The following is a 16479-nucleotide window of genomic DNA, read 5'->3' on the forward strand; positions in this document are numbered from 1 at the left end:
ATGTGTCGATGTACACAGGCACTCCAGGATCCATAACACATCTCCTGGCATTTATAGCATACTGTTTATCCAGAGAAAACACAGCAGGGTCCAGTTACAAGGCAAGGCAAGCTTAGAGAGTTAGGGCAGAGACATAACCATAACCAGCACAAGCCATATCCTGGGGCTTGATCGTTTTATTTAAATCAGTTTTAATTCAAAGCAATTTTAATCAAAGCTTGAGCTCATTAGATGCATCAATATTGAGTTTGCAATTTACTTATCTAACATATGTGTGGTGAATCTGTTTATTTATTTGTTTGATTGTTTTTATAAGTTCATGGTTAATGTGTTCTATCATGATTAAACAATTGAAGGCAAATTAAATAATATGAATAGACTTAAATAAAAATAAAACCACAAATAGCTGTGAGCCAAGAAACTCATTATCGTTAATGAGTGTTTGTTTTGGAATAATAAGGGGGAATTATTGTGAAATGATAGAGAGTATATAAATTTTTTCTCTCTCTCTCTCTCTCTCTCTCTCTGGTATAATCTTTGCTAATTCAAGCATGTTGGATCATTAGAGACCCCCTTGGCAATTCTTTCAAGGTCAAAAACATATCCAACTCATATTTTTCTCTTTGCTTTGTTCCCCTTCAGAAATACTGAGATCCAAATAAGCCCATCACTCCCACCCTCACCCCCTCCTCCTCTTCCTCCTCCTCCTAACACCATCCATCCCCTCAAAATATTGAAATAATGAAATATTCATATGAATGAAAAGCCACAGAAACAAGACAGGTATTTTAGAAACTTTTTTATTATGAGACTAAAGTGTAAAAAATATGGATGTAAGGCATTTCCCCCCATTTTTTTCTTGGAATATTGTAAAGGCAGAGATAAACAGGCAGTGTGGAGAGAAAATAGACCGCCGTGGTTTGGACAATAGCTGCATAACCTTTGATCACTGTGAACTCCGAGTCATAGTACATGTAATTCCCGTTAAATAAGACACGTTGGTGCTGAAATAAATCTCCGGAGTGTCAAACTCCAGGATAATAAAAAAAAATCCAAACAAAAATAAAAGCAACAACAAGCCTAAAACCGTAAACAGATGCATTTAGACTACACGTCTGAAAAGGCAAGAGGTAATAAGCAACATACGGTGTTTAGGCTTAATGTTTATGTATAAGCCAAAAATATATACATATTACAATGAATGTGTACAAAAACAGCATCTATAAATCTCTTACATACATACAAAAATAGTTTAATATATTTAGAAAAAACGTGATTTTTTTTTATACAAATAGAACTTCATTATAATAAATTCCGCCGGGTTGGAAGCATAGAGTTACAGCAAAATCCCCGAGTTCAAATGAACTCTTCCAGTGTTGAATGAACACCTGCAGTGCTGAATGAACTCGTCCAGTGCTAATTTGTGTCCAGCTGAAGGTGTTAAATCAACACGGGGGATTTTGTTGTGCAGGACAGGACAGCTCTGTGATTGGGTTTAGCATAGTTTAAAGAACAAATAGAATCGCTTATGCAGAAAAATAGTACATCTTAAATGGATCTGTTGGGTCAATACGCTTTGGGCTATAGCCAAACCCTGCGCATTTGCTTTTAATTCTTTTTTTGTTTTTTGCACTTGTCTGCTCTACAAGTCCTTTGGCTTGGGACACTTGGGGCCGGTGCGATGCGTGTCGCTTCGACCTCTCATCTTGGGCCAGTCTCTCTTTATTTTGTGAACTCGGGTCTATCCAACCGGACGGGAGCGCAAACGCAGTGCCTTGTGTTCTCAGAGGACGCACTTGAACCTCCAGAGTGAGTGCTGACAATCTTCAGGATCTTCCTATTTTAAAAAAAATAGAGAAGACGACGAAACCGTTAGTTCTGCGTTCAGCGCGTGCAAAAGTGCAACAAGAAGGAATTTCAGAGCGGATGTGGAATTGAAAAATAGAAAAGAAATGGAGGTCTAACCTGGTGTTCAGAACCAGCTGGTGAAATCTAGGAGCTCCTGCTCCTCGGGACTCAGTGGGTCGTAGGATCCTTCGTCGGAGGAATATGAGGAGACAGGCGAGCCGGCCATGGAGTTCATGTCGTTGGAGTAGGAGTGCGCGACGCTTGGAGACAGGACGCCCGACTGGAAGGCTGCGCTGACGGCGTCGTGCTCGTCGAGCAGCTGCTGCAGCGCGCGGATGTACTCGACCGCGGAGCGCAGCGTCTCCACCTTGCTCATCTTCTTGTTGGCCGCGCCGTTGGGCACGTGCTCGCGCAGCGTCGCGAAGCCGTTGTTGACCAGCTTGACCCGGTTGCGCTCGCGCTCGTTGCGCCGCGCCACGGCGTGCGGCTGCTGCTGCGGCAGACTGTAGCCGAAACCCGCGAAGCTCAGGCGCCGTTTGCAGCGCAGCAGCTCCGGGGAGGACGAGCGCTGTCTCTTAGCCTGCTTGGATGCAGACTTGCCGGTGCTCTCGCTCGGGCTCAGACTCTGAGAGGCGGCGGTGGCGAAGAAGCACGCGGGCGCCACAAACTGAGCTTGCTCCATACTTAGGTCCATCTTGGCTGCGATGTCCATAACCGGAGAGATGCTTCACAAGAACAACAATATATATACGCAAGCCTTTTTTCTTTTCTTTTTTTTAGGATGTCCGGTGGCCGCGCGTCGCGCTCGTGGCGTTCGCGTGTGTCTCGCGCTTACGATTCCTGTGTATGAACTTCGAGCTTTGCAAAGCTCTGCGATCTTCTTCTGAAGTACGAGAGTGAGGCAGCGCGCCTTTTCAATACACCGGCAGGCTGGCCCACGCGCTCCCCGCACCCCGCAACCCCCCTTCCTCTGGCCACGCCCCTCTCGCGCTCGGGCGCCGGTGCGGTTGCAGCGCGTACGCCGGGCGCGTGCCGCTCCTGCCGCTGAATAAACAACTCGCCGTGAAGTACGACTCGAGTTTTTCAGCCATGGCAAAAACTTTTCCACAAAAGAAACGCCGTAATAGTAACCTGTGATTTAGATCCTGCTGAATTCCTGAGCCGAAACAAGTTTTAAAAGTTATCTTAAATCTTAAAACCTTTGCGCGCGCACTGCTTACAATAACAAGTTGCAGTTGTACTTTTATTAATTTGCCGACTTTAAAGCGTGGGGGCTTCCGCGATTCTTTTATAAACTAGATGAAAACTGGTCGTAAATATAAACTTTTTTTTTTTTTTTGCTGCAAACACTGCATTGCGTTTTCAGTGACGCGTGCCCATTCAAGTCACTTTTATTTATAGAGCTCGTGAAGGCAGGAAGTTGCTTTGTACACTAAATAAAGTCGAATGAAATCGTTTAAACAATAAAAACCACAAGTGATGAAGATATCTAGGTCATATAGACGAGGAATATATTTGCACATTTTCTACAAAATCCATCTAGACCACTTGCACTAATGAAAATAAACCATGTAGGTTCGCTTGACGAATTTAAAAACAAGCTTTTCGACCATAGTTTTATAGTTTATACAAAGGCTGCAGTTTGTCCTATAGTATTCAGAAAGTGGAACTTCGAGGGGAAAATGCACGGGGCAGTCGGACATGTAGGGGGGTGGGTGGGGGTGGTTTAGAGGAGGAGAGGTGAGGTGCATCGAGTGCGCTTTTGTGTATGATGGGTTACACGCTATTTTGTTACAGTAGACGTAGTCAGTCTTCTTTTCCATAGAGCGGAATAATTGAACTTTTTTTTGTTGAATTATTATTATTCAAAAGGACTGAACGAGACCAAGTGACTCTCAGCAGCAGCAAGCGCTGAATTATTGCGCGCGCGCACATGTGTGTGTGTATGTGTGTGTGTAGGGATGGGGTGAGGGGGCAATAAATTGTGTAATTTTTCTTACTTGGCTGTGGCATTCAAGAGCAGGCCAGCATTCAAGCACCCAGCCCCCTCCAAGTTTTCCTCCCTCTCTCTCTCTCTCTCTCTCTCTCTCTCTCTCTCTCTCTCTCTCTCTCTCTCTCTCTCTCTTCTTTTCTCTCCTCCTTTTTAGCACAGCAAGAGAGTTGAGAAAAGAAGCGTGGGTTCTATTCACTTTCTCCCCCCCAGCCTCCGCCTCTCTCTCCTGAGCCACAGTTCTCTGAAACCTATCTCCCATGCTCTGTCAGGACGCTCACAGGCTCCAATTAGCGGTTTGTGAAGGCTTTTCTTTCGTGCGCGCGGCCGCCGGTGCCTCCCTCTTGTTTGGACGCTTCCACTCATAGCCGGCTGTAATAATTAATATGGCATCCGGGTGCACAGGGACAAACACTTCTGTATGTTTTCCCCCTATACTCCAATCCTAGTGTGTTTTGGAAAACATTTGGTTTGGATTTAAAGAGTTTGATAATACCGAGTTAATGTTTTTACGCATGAATTACACATAACTCACTGTCCATCGAGACACTCTCTGTGTTCCGGTTTTATTTTTATTTTTATTTATTTTTCATGTCGAAGACCCTAAAGAGTCAATGCTCGCATGTAAGCATAAGATTTCACTAAATCTTACACATTTCGACTGTATTGCTTTCTCAAAATCTGAATCGACTTCCTACTATATGAGCACGCTGCATAATATCACTATTTCTGACTCAAAAATTCATTTTCATCCTTTTGTTTTCCATAATTAAAGTATAAAGTAGAGATTAAAAGAAAACCCTGAATACATACACACTACAATGTCTGACCAGAAGTTTGTGGACACATTGCCAACAAAAGTATTTGAGCTGGTTGGACATCTCATTCCAAATTTACTCTCCATTTTCTGTTAAAATAAGCTCCACTCTTCTTTCCACTAGATGTTGGAGCATTTGTGTTCATTCAGATCACCACAGAGCATTCGTGAGATCAGACACTGATTTTGGGATGTCAAGGAGGCTCCAGTTCATCCTAAAGGGATGTCAGGGCTCTATAGAGGACCCTCGAGTTCATCCTCTCCAACCATCACACACTATGGGGCATCTTCATGGAGCTCTGTGCTTTGTGCACAGGTGCATTGTCATGATGGAGCAGTGTTTAAGTCTCTTAGGGAAGCTTAGTGAAGGACAGAGGCGTACAGAGACGTTCTGTACAACTTCCATCTTTGCTTGGGGAGGAACCAGTTTCTCTTCAGACAAGCCAAACATTAATATCGGTCCACTGAAAGGCGCTATCTGTCTCTGAATCTCAGGATTGTGGAGCTACGGTTAAACAGCAACAAAACCCCTTAATGATCGCGATTCAGAAAGGTCCAGCGGTGCTTCTTAAACGCGCACTCATCCACAGCCACCGTGCATTGGCGTGAACCTGGGCGTTAAACGATGTTACACAGACTTAACCTGATGCATTTGGGAGATAACGCATGCACAGAGGGGTTGAACCTTTTGTATCGCACGTGAAAACACTTGACGCTCACGCTGCTACACGCGAAACACGCGCGCACGCATGCGCAGACGGAAAAGTGGCGTGTGAAAGAAAGAAAGAAAGAAAGCTTGCAAATGATGTCTTACTGGACACTATCCTATCCCATTGCACGATGGTGCTTCATGGAAACCATTCAATCTCACACATTTCCTCGTTTCCCTGCTCTAACCACACACATTTCAGGTATGTTAATTAGTTAAGGAGTCGAATCAGGTGTGTTACAACAGAAAATAAACGCTAAACATGTTCAAGGTTGGAAATCAGTTAGATTTCGCTATAATTTTCTCAGACAGGGTGTGTTTTTTTTTTTATTCTAAAGAAATTTCCAGTACACTAGATAACGGAGATGCTGAGAAATTTCCCGAAACAGGACAGCTCAGTGCGCATGCGCGGGTCGTGTCCGCTCTTGGCTGTAGAAAGTTCCCGATCCAGGTGGCCAAAAATGTGTCAGTTGATGTTAAACTCGTAATACGGCTTGGTCTGGTTGATTCCTGGATGTTTTAGGGGAATTTTGGAGCTCAACAGTCACTGCTTTTATGAATATGATTTGATCTGTGAAGATTTTTTAGATTATATTCATTGTGGAAAAAGGTTCATGAACTGTACTTTCCTCTAATTCGATATAGTTGTATATGATTCCAGCCAGAAAGAATCATAATGATCCTTCAGCAATCCTTGTTTTAAGCTATATTATGAAACAAATTTATAATAAATATATACAGAACTTAGATGTTTGCTTGAAGGGGCTGTTTGTGATAAAACAGGCTAACACTGCCATCTAGTGGTTAATTTTGGAAATTGGAAGTGGTTTAACATTATGACCACATGCCTAATATTGTGTTGCTGCCAAGGTCAGGACCTTTCATGCACTGTGTATTCTGACACCTTTCTATCAGAACCAGCGTTAACTTCTTCAGCAATATGAGCAACAGTAGCTCGTCTGTTGGATCGGATCACACGGGCTGGTTCACCACTGTTCCTTCTTTGGACCACTTTTGATAGATACTGACCACTGCAGACCAAGCAAGAGCTGCAGTTTTGGAGATGCTCTGATCCAGTGGTCTAGACATCACAATTTGGCCCTTCGTCAAACTCGCTCAAATCCATACACTTGTTCATTTTTCCTGCTTCTAACACATCAACTTTGAGGACAAAATGTTGACTTGCTGCCTAATATATCCCACCCACTAACAGGTGCCATGATGAGGAGATCATCAGTCTTACTCACTTCTTACTCACTGCTCAGAAGGTTATGGCTGATCAGTGTAACTAATTTCCAAATTTTTTTCATAATTTTTCATGATTCATTTTTCGCATTTTTCAATTCAGCAAAGTTTCACACAGACAGTCCATGTGGCTCTCTTCCAGGTTCCCTGGTTTCATTCTATCTCACAAAAACATGGCAGGAGATGTAATGGTGAATCACAGCCCCTAGGAGTAACAAAAACTGTAATAGACTGACATCCTGTCCAGGGTCCATTCTCCATCCTTGTGCTCTCTGGCCCTGGGAGGATAGACCACAGATCTACTACAACTCTGACCAGGATACATGATACTCAAGAAGATGAATAAGCTCTTCAGAGGAACTCCAGGGGAAGGCCTGTTGCAGGTAGTGCGTCATAATGACTTTGTTATTAGTTTCCTAGTGTGGGTTCATTCAAATATTTGTCTAACAGTAAAGAATAAATATTGATAATTATTGATCTAACTATAAATTCTCTCATGGTAGCAGTCTCTCAGTGGTTAACTTTCAGTACCTGGATAAAACAGGAGGGTTGCATCAGGATGGGCATCTGATGTAAAACTTGTGCCAAATCAAATATGGATATCAGACGATCCTCTGTGGCGACCCTGAACAGAGATAAGCTGAAGGACAACAATAAAAACATTGATCTATCTATGAATACATGATGAGCTTTGTAACACGTGTGAGTCCTAGCAGATCATTTGATGGTTCATCTAATTATTAATATACTGAAAATGCAAGTGTTTGTGTCTGTGTGTTTGTTCTAGCTGCACCAAGCAGTGCTAGATTATATCGAGGAAAATACTGAAGGAAGTCCGATATCCAATTAATGGACTCTTCTCTCTGTTGTGGTCAAGGAACCACTTCAGCTTCTTGAAGGGCAAACACAGAGCGAATGAGGAGGAGCTTCTCTATGCAGGACGTTCTGTCCCCCAACCCGGATGACACATGAGACTAGACTTTGGATTTGTTTGCACAACACACACACACACACACACACACACCCACATTACATTCTTGTAAATACAACCATGTAGCCCTATATGTATATATATATATATATATATACAGTATCTCACAAAAGTGAGTACACCCCTCACATTTTTGTAAATATTTATTTTTATTTATTATATCTTTTCATGTGACAAACAGGGTAAATTTGCTGTCCCCTCAAAATTACTCAACACACAGTCATTAATGTCTAAACCGTTGGCAACAAAAGTGAATACACCCCTAAGTGGAAATGTCAAAATTGGGTCCAAAATGTCAATATTTTGTGTGGCTACCATTATTTTCCAGCACTGCCTTAACCCTCTTGGGCATGGAGTTCACCAGAGCTTCACAGGTTGCCACTGGAGTCCTTTTCCACTCCTCTATGATGACATCACAGAGCTGGTGGATGTTAGAGACCTTGCGCTCCCCCACCTTAGGGTTTAGGTCTGGAGACATGCTTAGCCAGACAGTCACCTTTACCCTCAGCTTCTTTAGCAAGCCCTGCGGCCCAGTCTCCGAAGGGAGGGGATCATGCTCTGCTTCAGTATGTCACAGTACATGTTGGCATTCATGGTTCCCTCAATGAACTGTAGCTCCCCAGTGCTGGCAGCACTCATGCAGGCCCAGACCATGACACTCCCACCACCATGCTTGACTGTAGGCAAGGCACACTTGTCTTTGTACTCTTCACCTGGTTGCCGCCACACACACTTGACACCATCTGAACCAAATAAGTTTATCTTGGTCTTATCGGACCACAGGACATGGTTCCGGCTATGACGCTGAGCACGTGCACTCAACTTCTTTAGCCGACCATGGTGAGGCCTGTTCTGAGTGGAACCCATCCTGTAAAACCGCTGTATGGTCTTGCCCACCGTGCTGCAGCTCAGTTTCAGGGTCTTGGCAATCTTCTTATAGTCTAGGTCATCTTTATGTAGAGCAACAATTCTTTTTTTCAGATCCTCAGAGAGTACTGTTGAACTTCCAGTGACCAGTGTGAGAGCGATAACACCAACCTTGTAACACTAACGAGTCACATGACACTGGGGAGGGTAAATGGCTAATTGAGCCCAATTTAGACATTTCCACTTAGGGGTGTACTCACTTTTGTTGGCAAGGGTTTAGACATTAATGGCTGTGTGTTGAGTTATTTTGAGGGGACAGCAAATTTACACTGTTATACAGGCTGTACACTCACTACTTTACATCATAGCAGAGTGGCATTTCTTCAGTGTAGTCACATGAAAAGATATAATAAAATATTTATAAAAATGCGAGGGGTCTACTCACTTTTGTGAGGTACTGTGTTATATATTATAAATGTTAGTATTTCATCACAAGAACCTTAACAACATTATATTGCAACTGCACACATCTGCACTTTATTCCAAATGTACTCCATACTGGTGCTAAAGATCTATCTTTGCTATTCTTTATATTATATCTGGTCAATTCTGGTTGATGTAAATCCTATTCACATTTCACTGCATCAGGTTGTGTGTGTTTGTGTGTGTGTGTTGACTTTTGAACTGAATTTGTTCAGTTGTTTTTTCAGTTCAGTTGTTTTTGTGTTTGCTTAGCTTCAACATGATGTACTTCTTTTGCTTGGCGGTAATAATTGTCTTGGATTGGAACCTTTTAAGTTAATGATAAATGACCAAGTTTGTGATGAATGTGATGATTTAATGGCTTCTTTTTCTGTACTTTATGTGTGACTCAATGTAACAGTTGAATAAAACACTTTGTAAATGTTCCCATACCATACGTCCCATTTGTCCATTGTTTTTACACACACACACACACACACACAAACTTGCCATTAGGAAATAAGTCTAGGCATATTACATATTGGATATTTTCTATAGCATGGGATGTACAGTTGCACTGCTGAGTAACAATCGCAACATGAAGGTCACATACGCCTTTTTTAACTCACTGCCGGACCCTCAGGGTGAAGTGTCCTAATGAGTCTCCTTCTAATGGAGATAATACGATGCAGATGCCCTGTAGTCTTCCCTACTGTACTTACGAGAAAATGAGATGAAGCGCCCTCCTATGTGTTTCCTAGAAATGTGTCTTCTAGGCTTCCTCTATAGTAGAAAAAAAAAACACAGGTTAATGCCCTACAGTTGGCTCTTGTTTATCTCCCTAAGCGTGTAGGACGTGATTTTTTTCTCTTCTTAGATGGCCCGTGTCCATTTAGATAACATACACACACACACACATTCACACACACACACACACACACAGACAGAACAGATGAAAACAATAATCCATGCATCATGTGCATACTTGTATTTAACAGCGTTCTGGCATCATTTATTAAAAATGTTATTGTTTACCATTTTGTAATATGTGATGAATGATGTGTTGCAGTTGTAAAGCACAAAAAAACTTGTAAATCGTTTGAATTTTTCTGGATAGGAAAGCTCTGTTATAATGTGCCAGCTGAGAAGTATAATTTATGGTGTTTGTCGCCACCTAGTGGTCATTACCGCTAATGTTTAAATAACGCTGAAAACAAATCACCTGTTCTCTCTCTGGAACTGATCAAAAAACAGAAAAATAGTTAAAAAAAAACACACCGAAACATATTTAATTCACGCAGTAATAGTGACTAGAGGTCAGGTGTTTGGACACAGAGATGCAAACTCAGATTTAATACGCGTCACGTGACAGAACAGACGCTGTTGGCACGGGGTAGGGGGCGTGGAGTCACGTGACTGGCTTTAAAAAAACGCCTAAAGTTGGGAAAAAGTTGCAAATAGTTGCTAAAAACAGACCGAGTGGAGACTCAGAGAGAGGATGGACGCGATGTTGAGGAAGCTGAATGGAGACAACAGCACCCGGGTGATTTTATTATTATTATTATTATTATTATTATTATTATTATTATTATTATTATTATAGAAATGAACGAATTCCTCCACCTGTGACTGTGTACAGGAATGAAATAGGTCTAGAAATTATTCTGAAATATTTCCATTTAAAATGTGAGTGTTTTTGTGTGTGTGTGTGAGTGTGTGTGTGTGTGTGTGTGTGTGTGTGTGTGGCTTTTGAAAATTGAATTGTGGAGCCGAGTCAGCAGAAATCTGCACAAAAGCTCCCACTCAGACTTTAAGACAATGATGCAGCTTGTCCAATGTCTAAAAAAATCATAAAAGTTTTTTTTTATTTTAAATAATTTAAAATTAAAAAATAAATAAATTTAGATTTTCTATCTATCTATCTATCTATCTATCTATCTAGCTAGCTAGCTAGCTAGCTAGCTATGCATTTAATATTAATAATAATAATAATAAACAGAAGAAAAAATATTTATTTATTTATTTATTTATTTATTTATTTATTTATTTATTTATTATATTTTTTTAGAATACACTCTATCAATCTATTTTTTAAATAATAATTATAATAGAAAGAACAAAAAAGTAAAAATAATTATTTATTTGTTTATTTTTCAATTTTTTCCCTCTAGAATGTATAATCTATTTATTTATCCATGAATCCCAGTGTTTTCTGTAAAAGTCAGGTGTCAGTTCTTGGGTCTTGGGTGTTGGGGGGGGAGATTGGTCGCTGGGCAGTAGGGGGGCAGCAGGGGGGCGGTGAAAGGGCGGGTTTGTCACGTCGGATTAAACATAAATGTTTCTTCCTCACGTGAAGGTAAGAATTTAATTCTGAGGAATGTGAAACTGATGATAGTCATGAGTTTATAAATCCCCTCACACTCAAACATATACACACACACACACACACACCAGTGCCACAACCTGCTTGTGATCAGTCGGTAATGGGGTTGTGTAACTGGATCACTGGTGTGTGAAAATGTTCGGCACGCTGGAATGTCTGGTATCATGAAAGACTCTGTATATGTTTCTGTAGACAGGATGTGTTACTCTACCTCACACTTTTACCTCCTTCATGGAAGAATAATCAGTGTCCGGTTCTCCGCAGGGCTCCATCTACCTGGAGGAGCAGGTCAACAAGTCCGGTGTGGTCTCGTGTATTTTCTCACTGAAAGAGGGAGTGGGAGCGCTGGTCCATGCCCTCCGGCTGTTTGAGGTGAGCGCTGCGTCTTACCTGTTCATTACTTGTTCATTACTGAGCTTTAGTCAAAACGCTGGGAAAGAAGGGTATTATTAGAAAGGCTCAGGTTGTGATATTAAAAGAAATCTTCAGCTAAAAATCATCATAGGGGGTCACCTGCAGCAGAAAGTTTTAATTACAGAATAAAAGTTTCCCTTTTTAGTTCAGCCATTTTAGTGATCAGATCTTAAATAAAATACAGATACTTAATCTCCAGAAAAGCTTCAGGTTCCCAAGCTACAAAAAATTATTTCCAGATTTTTACAGGTTTTTTTTTTTGCATATATTTTTCCTCTGGAATTGTTTGTTTGTTTCTTTGTTTGGTTTTTGCCTACAGTCCCTTCTTTCCATTTCCATCCAGTCCCTTCTTTCCATATACACCATCCCTGTTAATCTAGAGCGGCATTAAAAACGTGAATAATCTAAAAAACTTCGTAAATAAAGGAACAAGAACATCCCTATTTCCTGGAACAAGCCAGTTCCCTGATGTCACTTACATTATAGCAGCTATAAACAGTCCTTCCCTCACTGGCTTTTCTTTTTTTTTCCTCTCTCTTTTGAAGTTTCATGTAGAAAAATTGAGTGTAAACGTTCCCTGATCTGAAAATCTCCAGCCGTTCCAAAGCACTGAAACTGGAGACTCCTTCCATAAATATTACAGTAAATAAACATCACCTTGATGGAAATTTTTCACTATATTTACTATTATCTGATTAACGAATGCTTCCTTTAAAATCCGTCTACATGGAACGTCCCCGCTAGACATCCCAGAGAACGAGTGGTTACTGTAGAAACGATAAAATATCAGATTGTGTGATTTTGCTGTCAGAGATGCTGTTCTTCCTGACCAATCAGAATTAAGAATTGAACAGTGCTGATCATATTAAATACAGGATCTAACAGTGGACCGAAAATGTTTGTATCGTTGAGGGTCTGTGGGGAAAAAAGAGAAAGAATTTGCATCAGGCGAGGAAAGAGAGGTCCAAAGTAAAATTTAAAAGCTTGTTGTTTGTTGACTTTTTTGGGGGGGGTTGGCGTAATAAGTTTGGAATGTTTCCTGTGATCTTTGTGGTTGATGTCTATTGCAAACATAAGCATGAACACACACACACATGTCTACATGCACACACACACACACACACCGTGTTTTCATCCTAACCTCAGATTCCCTGGGCAACATGCCATTCGTATCAAAGTGCACCTCTTTGCTTTGGGATCACTTTCTGCTTCTCTTCATGGAAATTTCAAGTAGACAAAGCAAAGGTTAAATCAGAGGATTCGATGTAATGTGGTGGTAGTCCAGTAAAAAAGCCATGGACCTTTGTGGCGAAGAGGCAGTACAGAGCGTAGTCTTAACCTATGAGATCTCATGGGACATGATCCACCCCCTACTCCACCCCCAAAACTCTGATATGATTCTCAACTGGAGAATCTCCAACATCCACCTCCAAATACCCCCAACCCCCACCACCACCACCCACCGAAAACACCCCCTAACATGTTGCACATTTTATCTTATTTCAATCTTTTTCATTTAAATCTTAATAAGTTGCAAGCTCCGCCCACTTCACCATCATATTATGTCATATATCTCTATAAACATATCCCATATATAAGGCAATTTATGTGTCATTAAATGCTTTGTAAACATTATTAAATGCACTAATTTTATTTGGGGGGAAAAAAAAATTGAAGTTTCTTTAAAACCATTTTCCTCAAAAATTGTATTTAATATTTTTATATTTAGAAAAAAACGCTCTTTTTATCCCTAATTGGACAGGAGGAATTTTTCCAAAATGTTGATTATTGATAATAAAATGGGGATCAATTTCATACTGAAAAATTCCACAATCTTTTTTATTCTTATTTTATTTTTAAAAGATATTTCAACAAATATTTTTGTAAATATTTTAACATCAAAAGCCTAGATATAATTTGTATGCATATATAAAAATGAATGCAGATTTTCCAAAATGACAGAAAAGCAGTTTTGTTGATTATTTGTAAATATTTTCTCCCTGACCAAAACAACAACAGAAGGGGCACAAACTTTTGCACTCAAGCGCAGCATCACTACACGAATCCAGAAGTAGTAATATAATAATAACGATAAGTTACATGATAAAATATATAATCCGTTAAACTCGAATGCAGATGCAGCTTTCTGTGCTCTCAGCACACAGCACAACATCTGGATCCTATAATGCCTTAATAATAATTTTTTATATAAAAAAGCGAATGAAGTACACACAAAACACGAACATCCAGATGCTGTTGTGTGAAGGAATGCAGCATCCATATGGTCCAACTGCTTCCAGATGAGGAAAGGAGTAATTAGGAGCTTGTGGGGCATTCTGCTCCGCCTCCTGTCTGGACCAATCGGGAAGCAGCAGCGTCTCTGCCCTCGTCTTGATGAATAAAGTGTTAATTAAAAACACACATCTGCTTTAAAAACAGTTTTATGTGCTTACGCCTGAATGCAGCATACAATATGTCCAACTGACAAACTTTCACATATTGTCTCTGTTTCACAACATATACACACACACACACAACCCTAAGAGACATACACCTTGTATATTGTACATACATCACGCTACAATATACAATAAATAAGGTAAATGTATATCACTTAACCATTTCCTTTTCAATCAGTTAGACTGCACACAAGTTGTTCTGGTGTTTAAAGCCCAAACATGTCACTAAATTAGAATCACTGCATTTCACTAAGAACAGATACAAAGCAGCACAGCACCACCTGGTGTCCAAAAACCAACAACAACAACAACATCATGCTGTAATGCAGTCCTTAAGATCAAAAGCACAGGCTGAGGAAAAATACCAGCATAAGTGTGAAATTTATACACACACACACATACACACACACGCACACACACAGACACACGCACACACACAGACACACACACATGCATGTATGCTTATGCAAAAAATATTATGGTTGTATAATAACACTTCCTAATAATGCAGTATTCATAACGCATTATAAACGCCTTCATAGCATACAGTGTAGCATACATAATACTTTATACTGCTCTATAGGACATGCTTATGGTATAGCATGCTCATGCAAAAAAAAAAATATAACGTTATAATAACACTTTCTAGGAATGCAGTATTTATAAATCATTATAAATCTTTATAACAGTACAGTGTAACATACATAATCATTTATAATGCAATATAACCCATGCCCTGATAAATATCTATTATTATGTACCTTCTCATTATGAAGTCATGCACAAGTATTATAAAATGTTATGCATGTACTCAGAAAAACATTTTGTATGCTACATAGGTATGCAATAACATTTGCTAAGAATGTAGTATTCATAATGCATTACAAATGTTTTTATAACTAGAAATATAGCATACAATATACTTTATAAAGCACATTCTCTGGTATAGTATGCTTATGCAAAAAAAAATAATATGGCTCTATAATAACACGTCCTAAGAATGTAGTATTCATTATGAATTATAAATACATTTATAACAGTACAGCAGTGTAGCATGTTGTAGTACAAAAGTACAAAATACTTTATAATGCATTATAGCACATTCAACGCAGTTTCTCTATTATTATGTACCATGACGTTAAAAAGTCATGCATGGGCATTAGGAAATGTTATGCCTGCACTTATAACAATAATATTTTGTATACCAAATTACATACTTATGTAATAACCTATGCAGTATGCAAAGTATGCGGCGTTCATAATGCATTTACAACATACACATGTTCAGGTACACAGCATTTAAATTAATGGATTCATTTTTCAGTTTACAAAAGATAACATAAAAGATTTACATAAATGCTAATAATCTGTAATTTGCAAATAATTCATTATACATACAGTTATAGAGTCAGTCATAACACTTTATAAAGCACGAGTGTACATTATGACTGCATAATGTCAGGTTACATTGTAATGTGCATTATAATATCTGCTCATACAAACACTAATCTTCTAACGTACCATAGCTCCTGTACTGTTATCCAACCTGAGGTTATAATCTCATACCTGTGCTTTATAAATGGTTATAAAGAAGGTTATGCCATTATGAAGTCATATGCAGGCCTTATAACCTTTACAAGTGTTATGCATGTAATATAATGTCTATCTACTTATAAGCACTTACACAGATTTATTGTCTGGCACCTTTTTTTTAACAAAAAAAAAAAGGTTGCATAAGACATTATAATGCATTATAAACACATAAAATATATAAAGTGTACAACATAAATATGCAAATTTGTACATTATAAATATGCAAATATGTAAAGTGATGAGGCAGACATGTTATAGACATAATAATGTGTATAAATAATTGTAACGTTTCAGAATCATGAAATCGTATAATTAATCACGGAATTAATTCGTTATTCGTAAGTATTCATTCTGTTTTCTGTTTGTAAACGACAGGATAAGGGAATCAACCTGACCCACATCGAGTCACGTCCCTCGCGCCTGAACAAGGACGAGTACGAGTTCTTCATCAGCGTGGACGCTGCCTGCTCCCCGGCCCTGGACGAGGTCGTCAACAGCCTGCGCGCCGAAATCAGCGGCCAAGTGCACGAGCTGTCACGCAGCAAGCAGAAAGACACATGTGAGGGAGTGAGATCGCCGTTTACAGACAGTTTAGCATATTAGCATAGCATACTCAGTGATGAAATTTGCCAGGGCACAAACTTATGCACACATTCATGAGTAGACACAAACATTATTTTACACTTGTAAAAGTATTTGTT

At 39.7% G+C, this 16479-nt stretch overlaps 2 protein-coding genes and 1 long non-coding RNA gene across 4 annotated transcripts in view; 2 read left to right on the forward strand and 1 right to left on the reverse strand.

Moving 5' to 3' along the window:
* Positions 1-784: 784 nt before the first annotated feature.
* ascl1a (achaete-scute family bHLH transcription factor 1a) lies at positions 785-2751 on the reverse strand. Its single transcript, XM_058416595.1, has 2 exons — positions 1966-2751; positions 785-1837 (listed from the first exon to the last, which is right to left on the reverse strand). Exon 1 carries the CDS (start codon positions 2558-2560, stop codon positions 1973-1975), a length of 588 nt encoding a protein of 195 aa, XP_058272578.1. The 5' UTR covers positions 2561-2751; the 3' UTR covers positions 785-1837; positions 1966-1972.
* Positions 2717-7665, forward strand: LOC131369750 (uncharacterized). Of its 2 annotated transcripts, none has more exons than XR_009207327.1 (3): positions 2717-6992; positions 7113-7311; positions 7397-7665. It is a non-coding gene; the product is annotated as an uncharacterized LOC131369750 (long non-coding RNA). The 2 variants fall into 2 exon arrangements; XR_009207326.1 differs by having other exon boundaries at positions 2717-6648; positions 6752-6992; positions 7113-7665.
* A 2670-nt stretch (positions 7666-10335) lies between these two features.
* pah (phenylalanine hydroxylase) overlaps positions 10336-16479 on the forward strand; it is a 16090-nt gene continuing 9946 nt past the window's right edge. The window contains exons 1-3 of the mRNA XM_058417220.1: positions 10336-10472; positions 11577-11684; positions 16154-16337. Coding sequence (XP_058273203.1) covers positions 10428-10472; positions 11577-11684; positions 16154-16337 — 337 coding nt within the window. The 5' untranslated portion in view covers positions 10336-10427. The remainder of the gene's footprint in view (positions 10473-11576; positions 11685-16153; positions 16338-16479) is intronic.

This window comes from Hemibagrus wyckioides, linkage group LG19 (assembly GCF_019097595.1).
Source record: "Hemibagrus wyckioides isolate EC202008001 linkage group LG19, SWU_Hwy_1.0, whole genome shotgun sequence".
NCBI classification, from domain to species: domain Eukaryota; kingdom Metazoa; phylum Chordata; class Actinopteri; order Siluriformes; family Bagridae; genus Hemibagrus; species Hemibagrus wyckioides.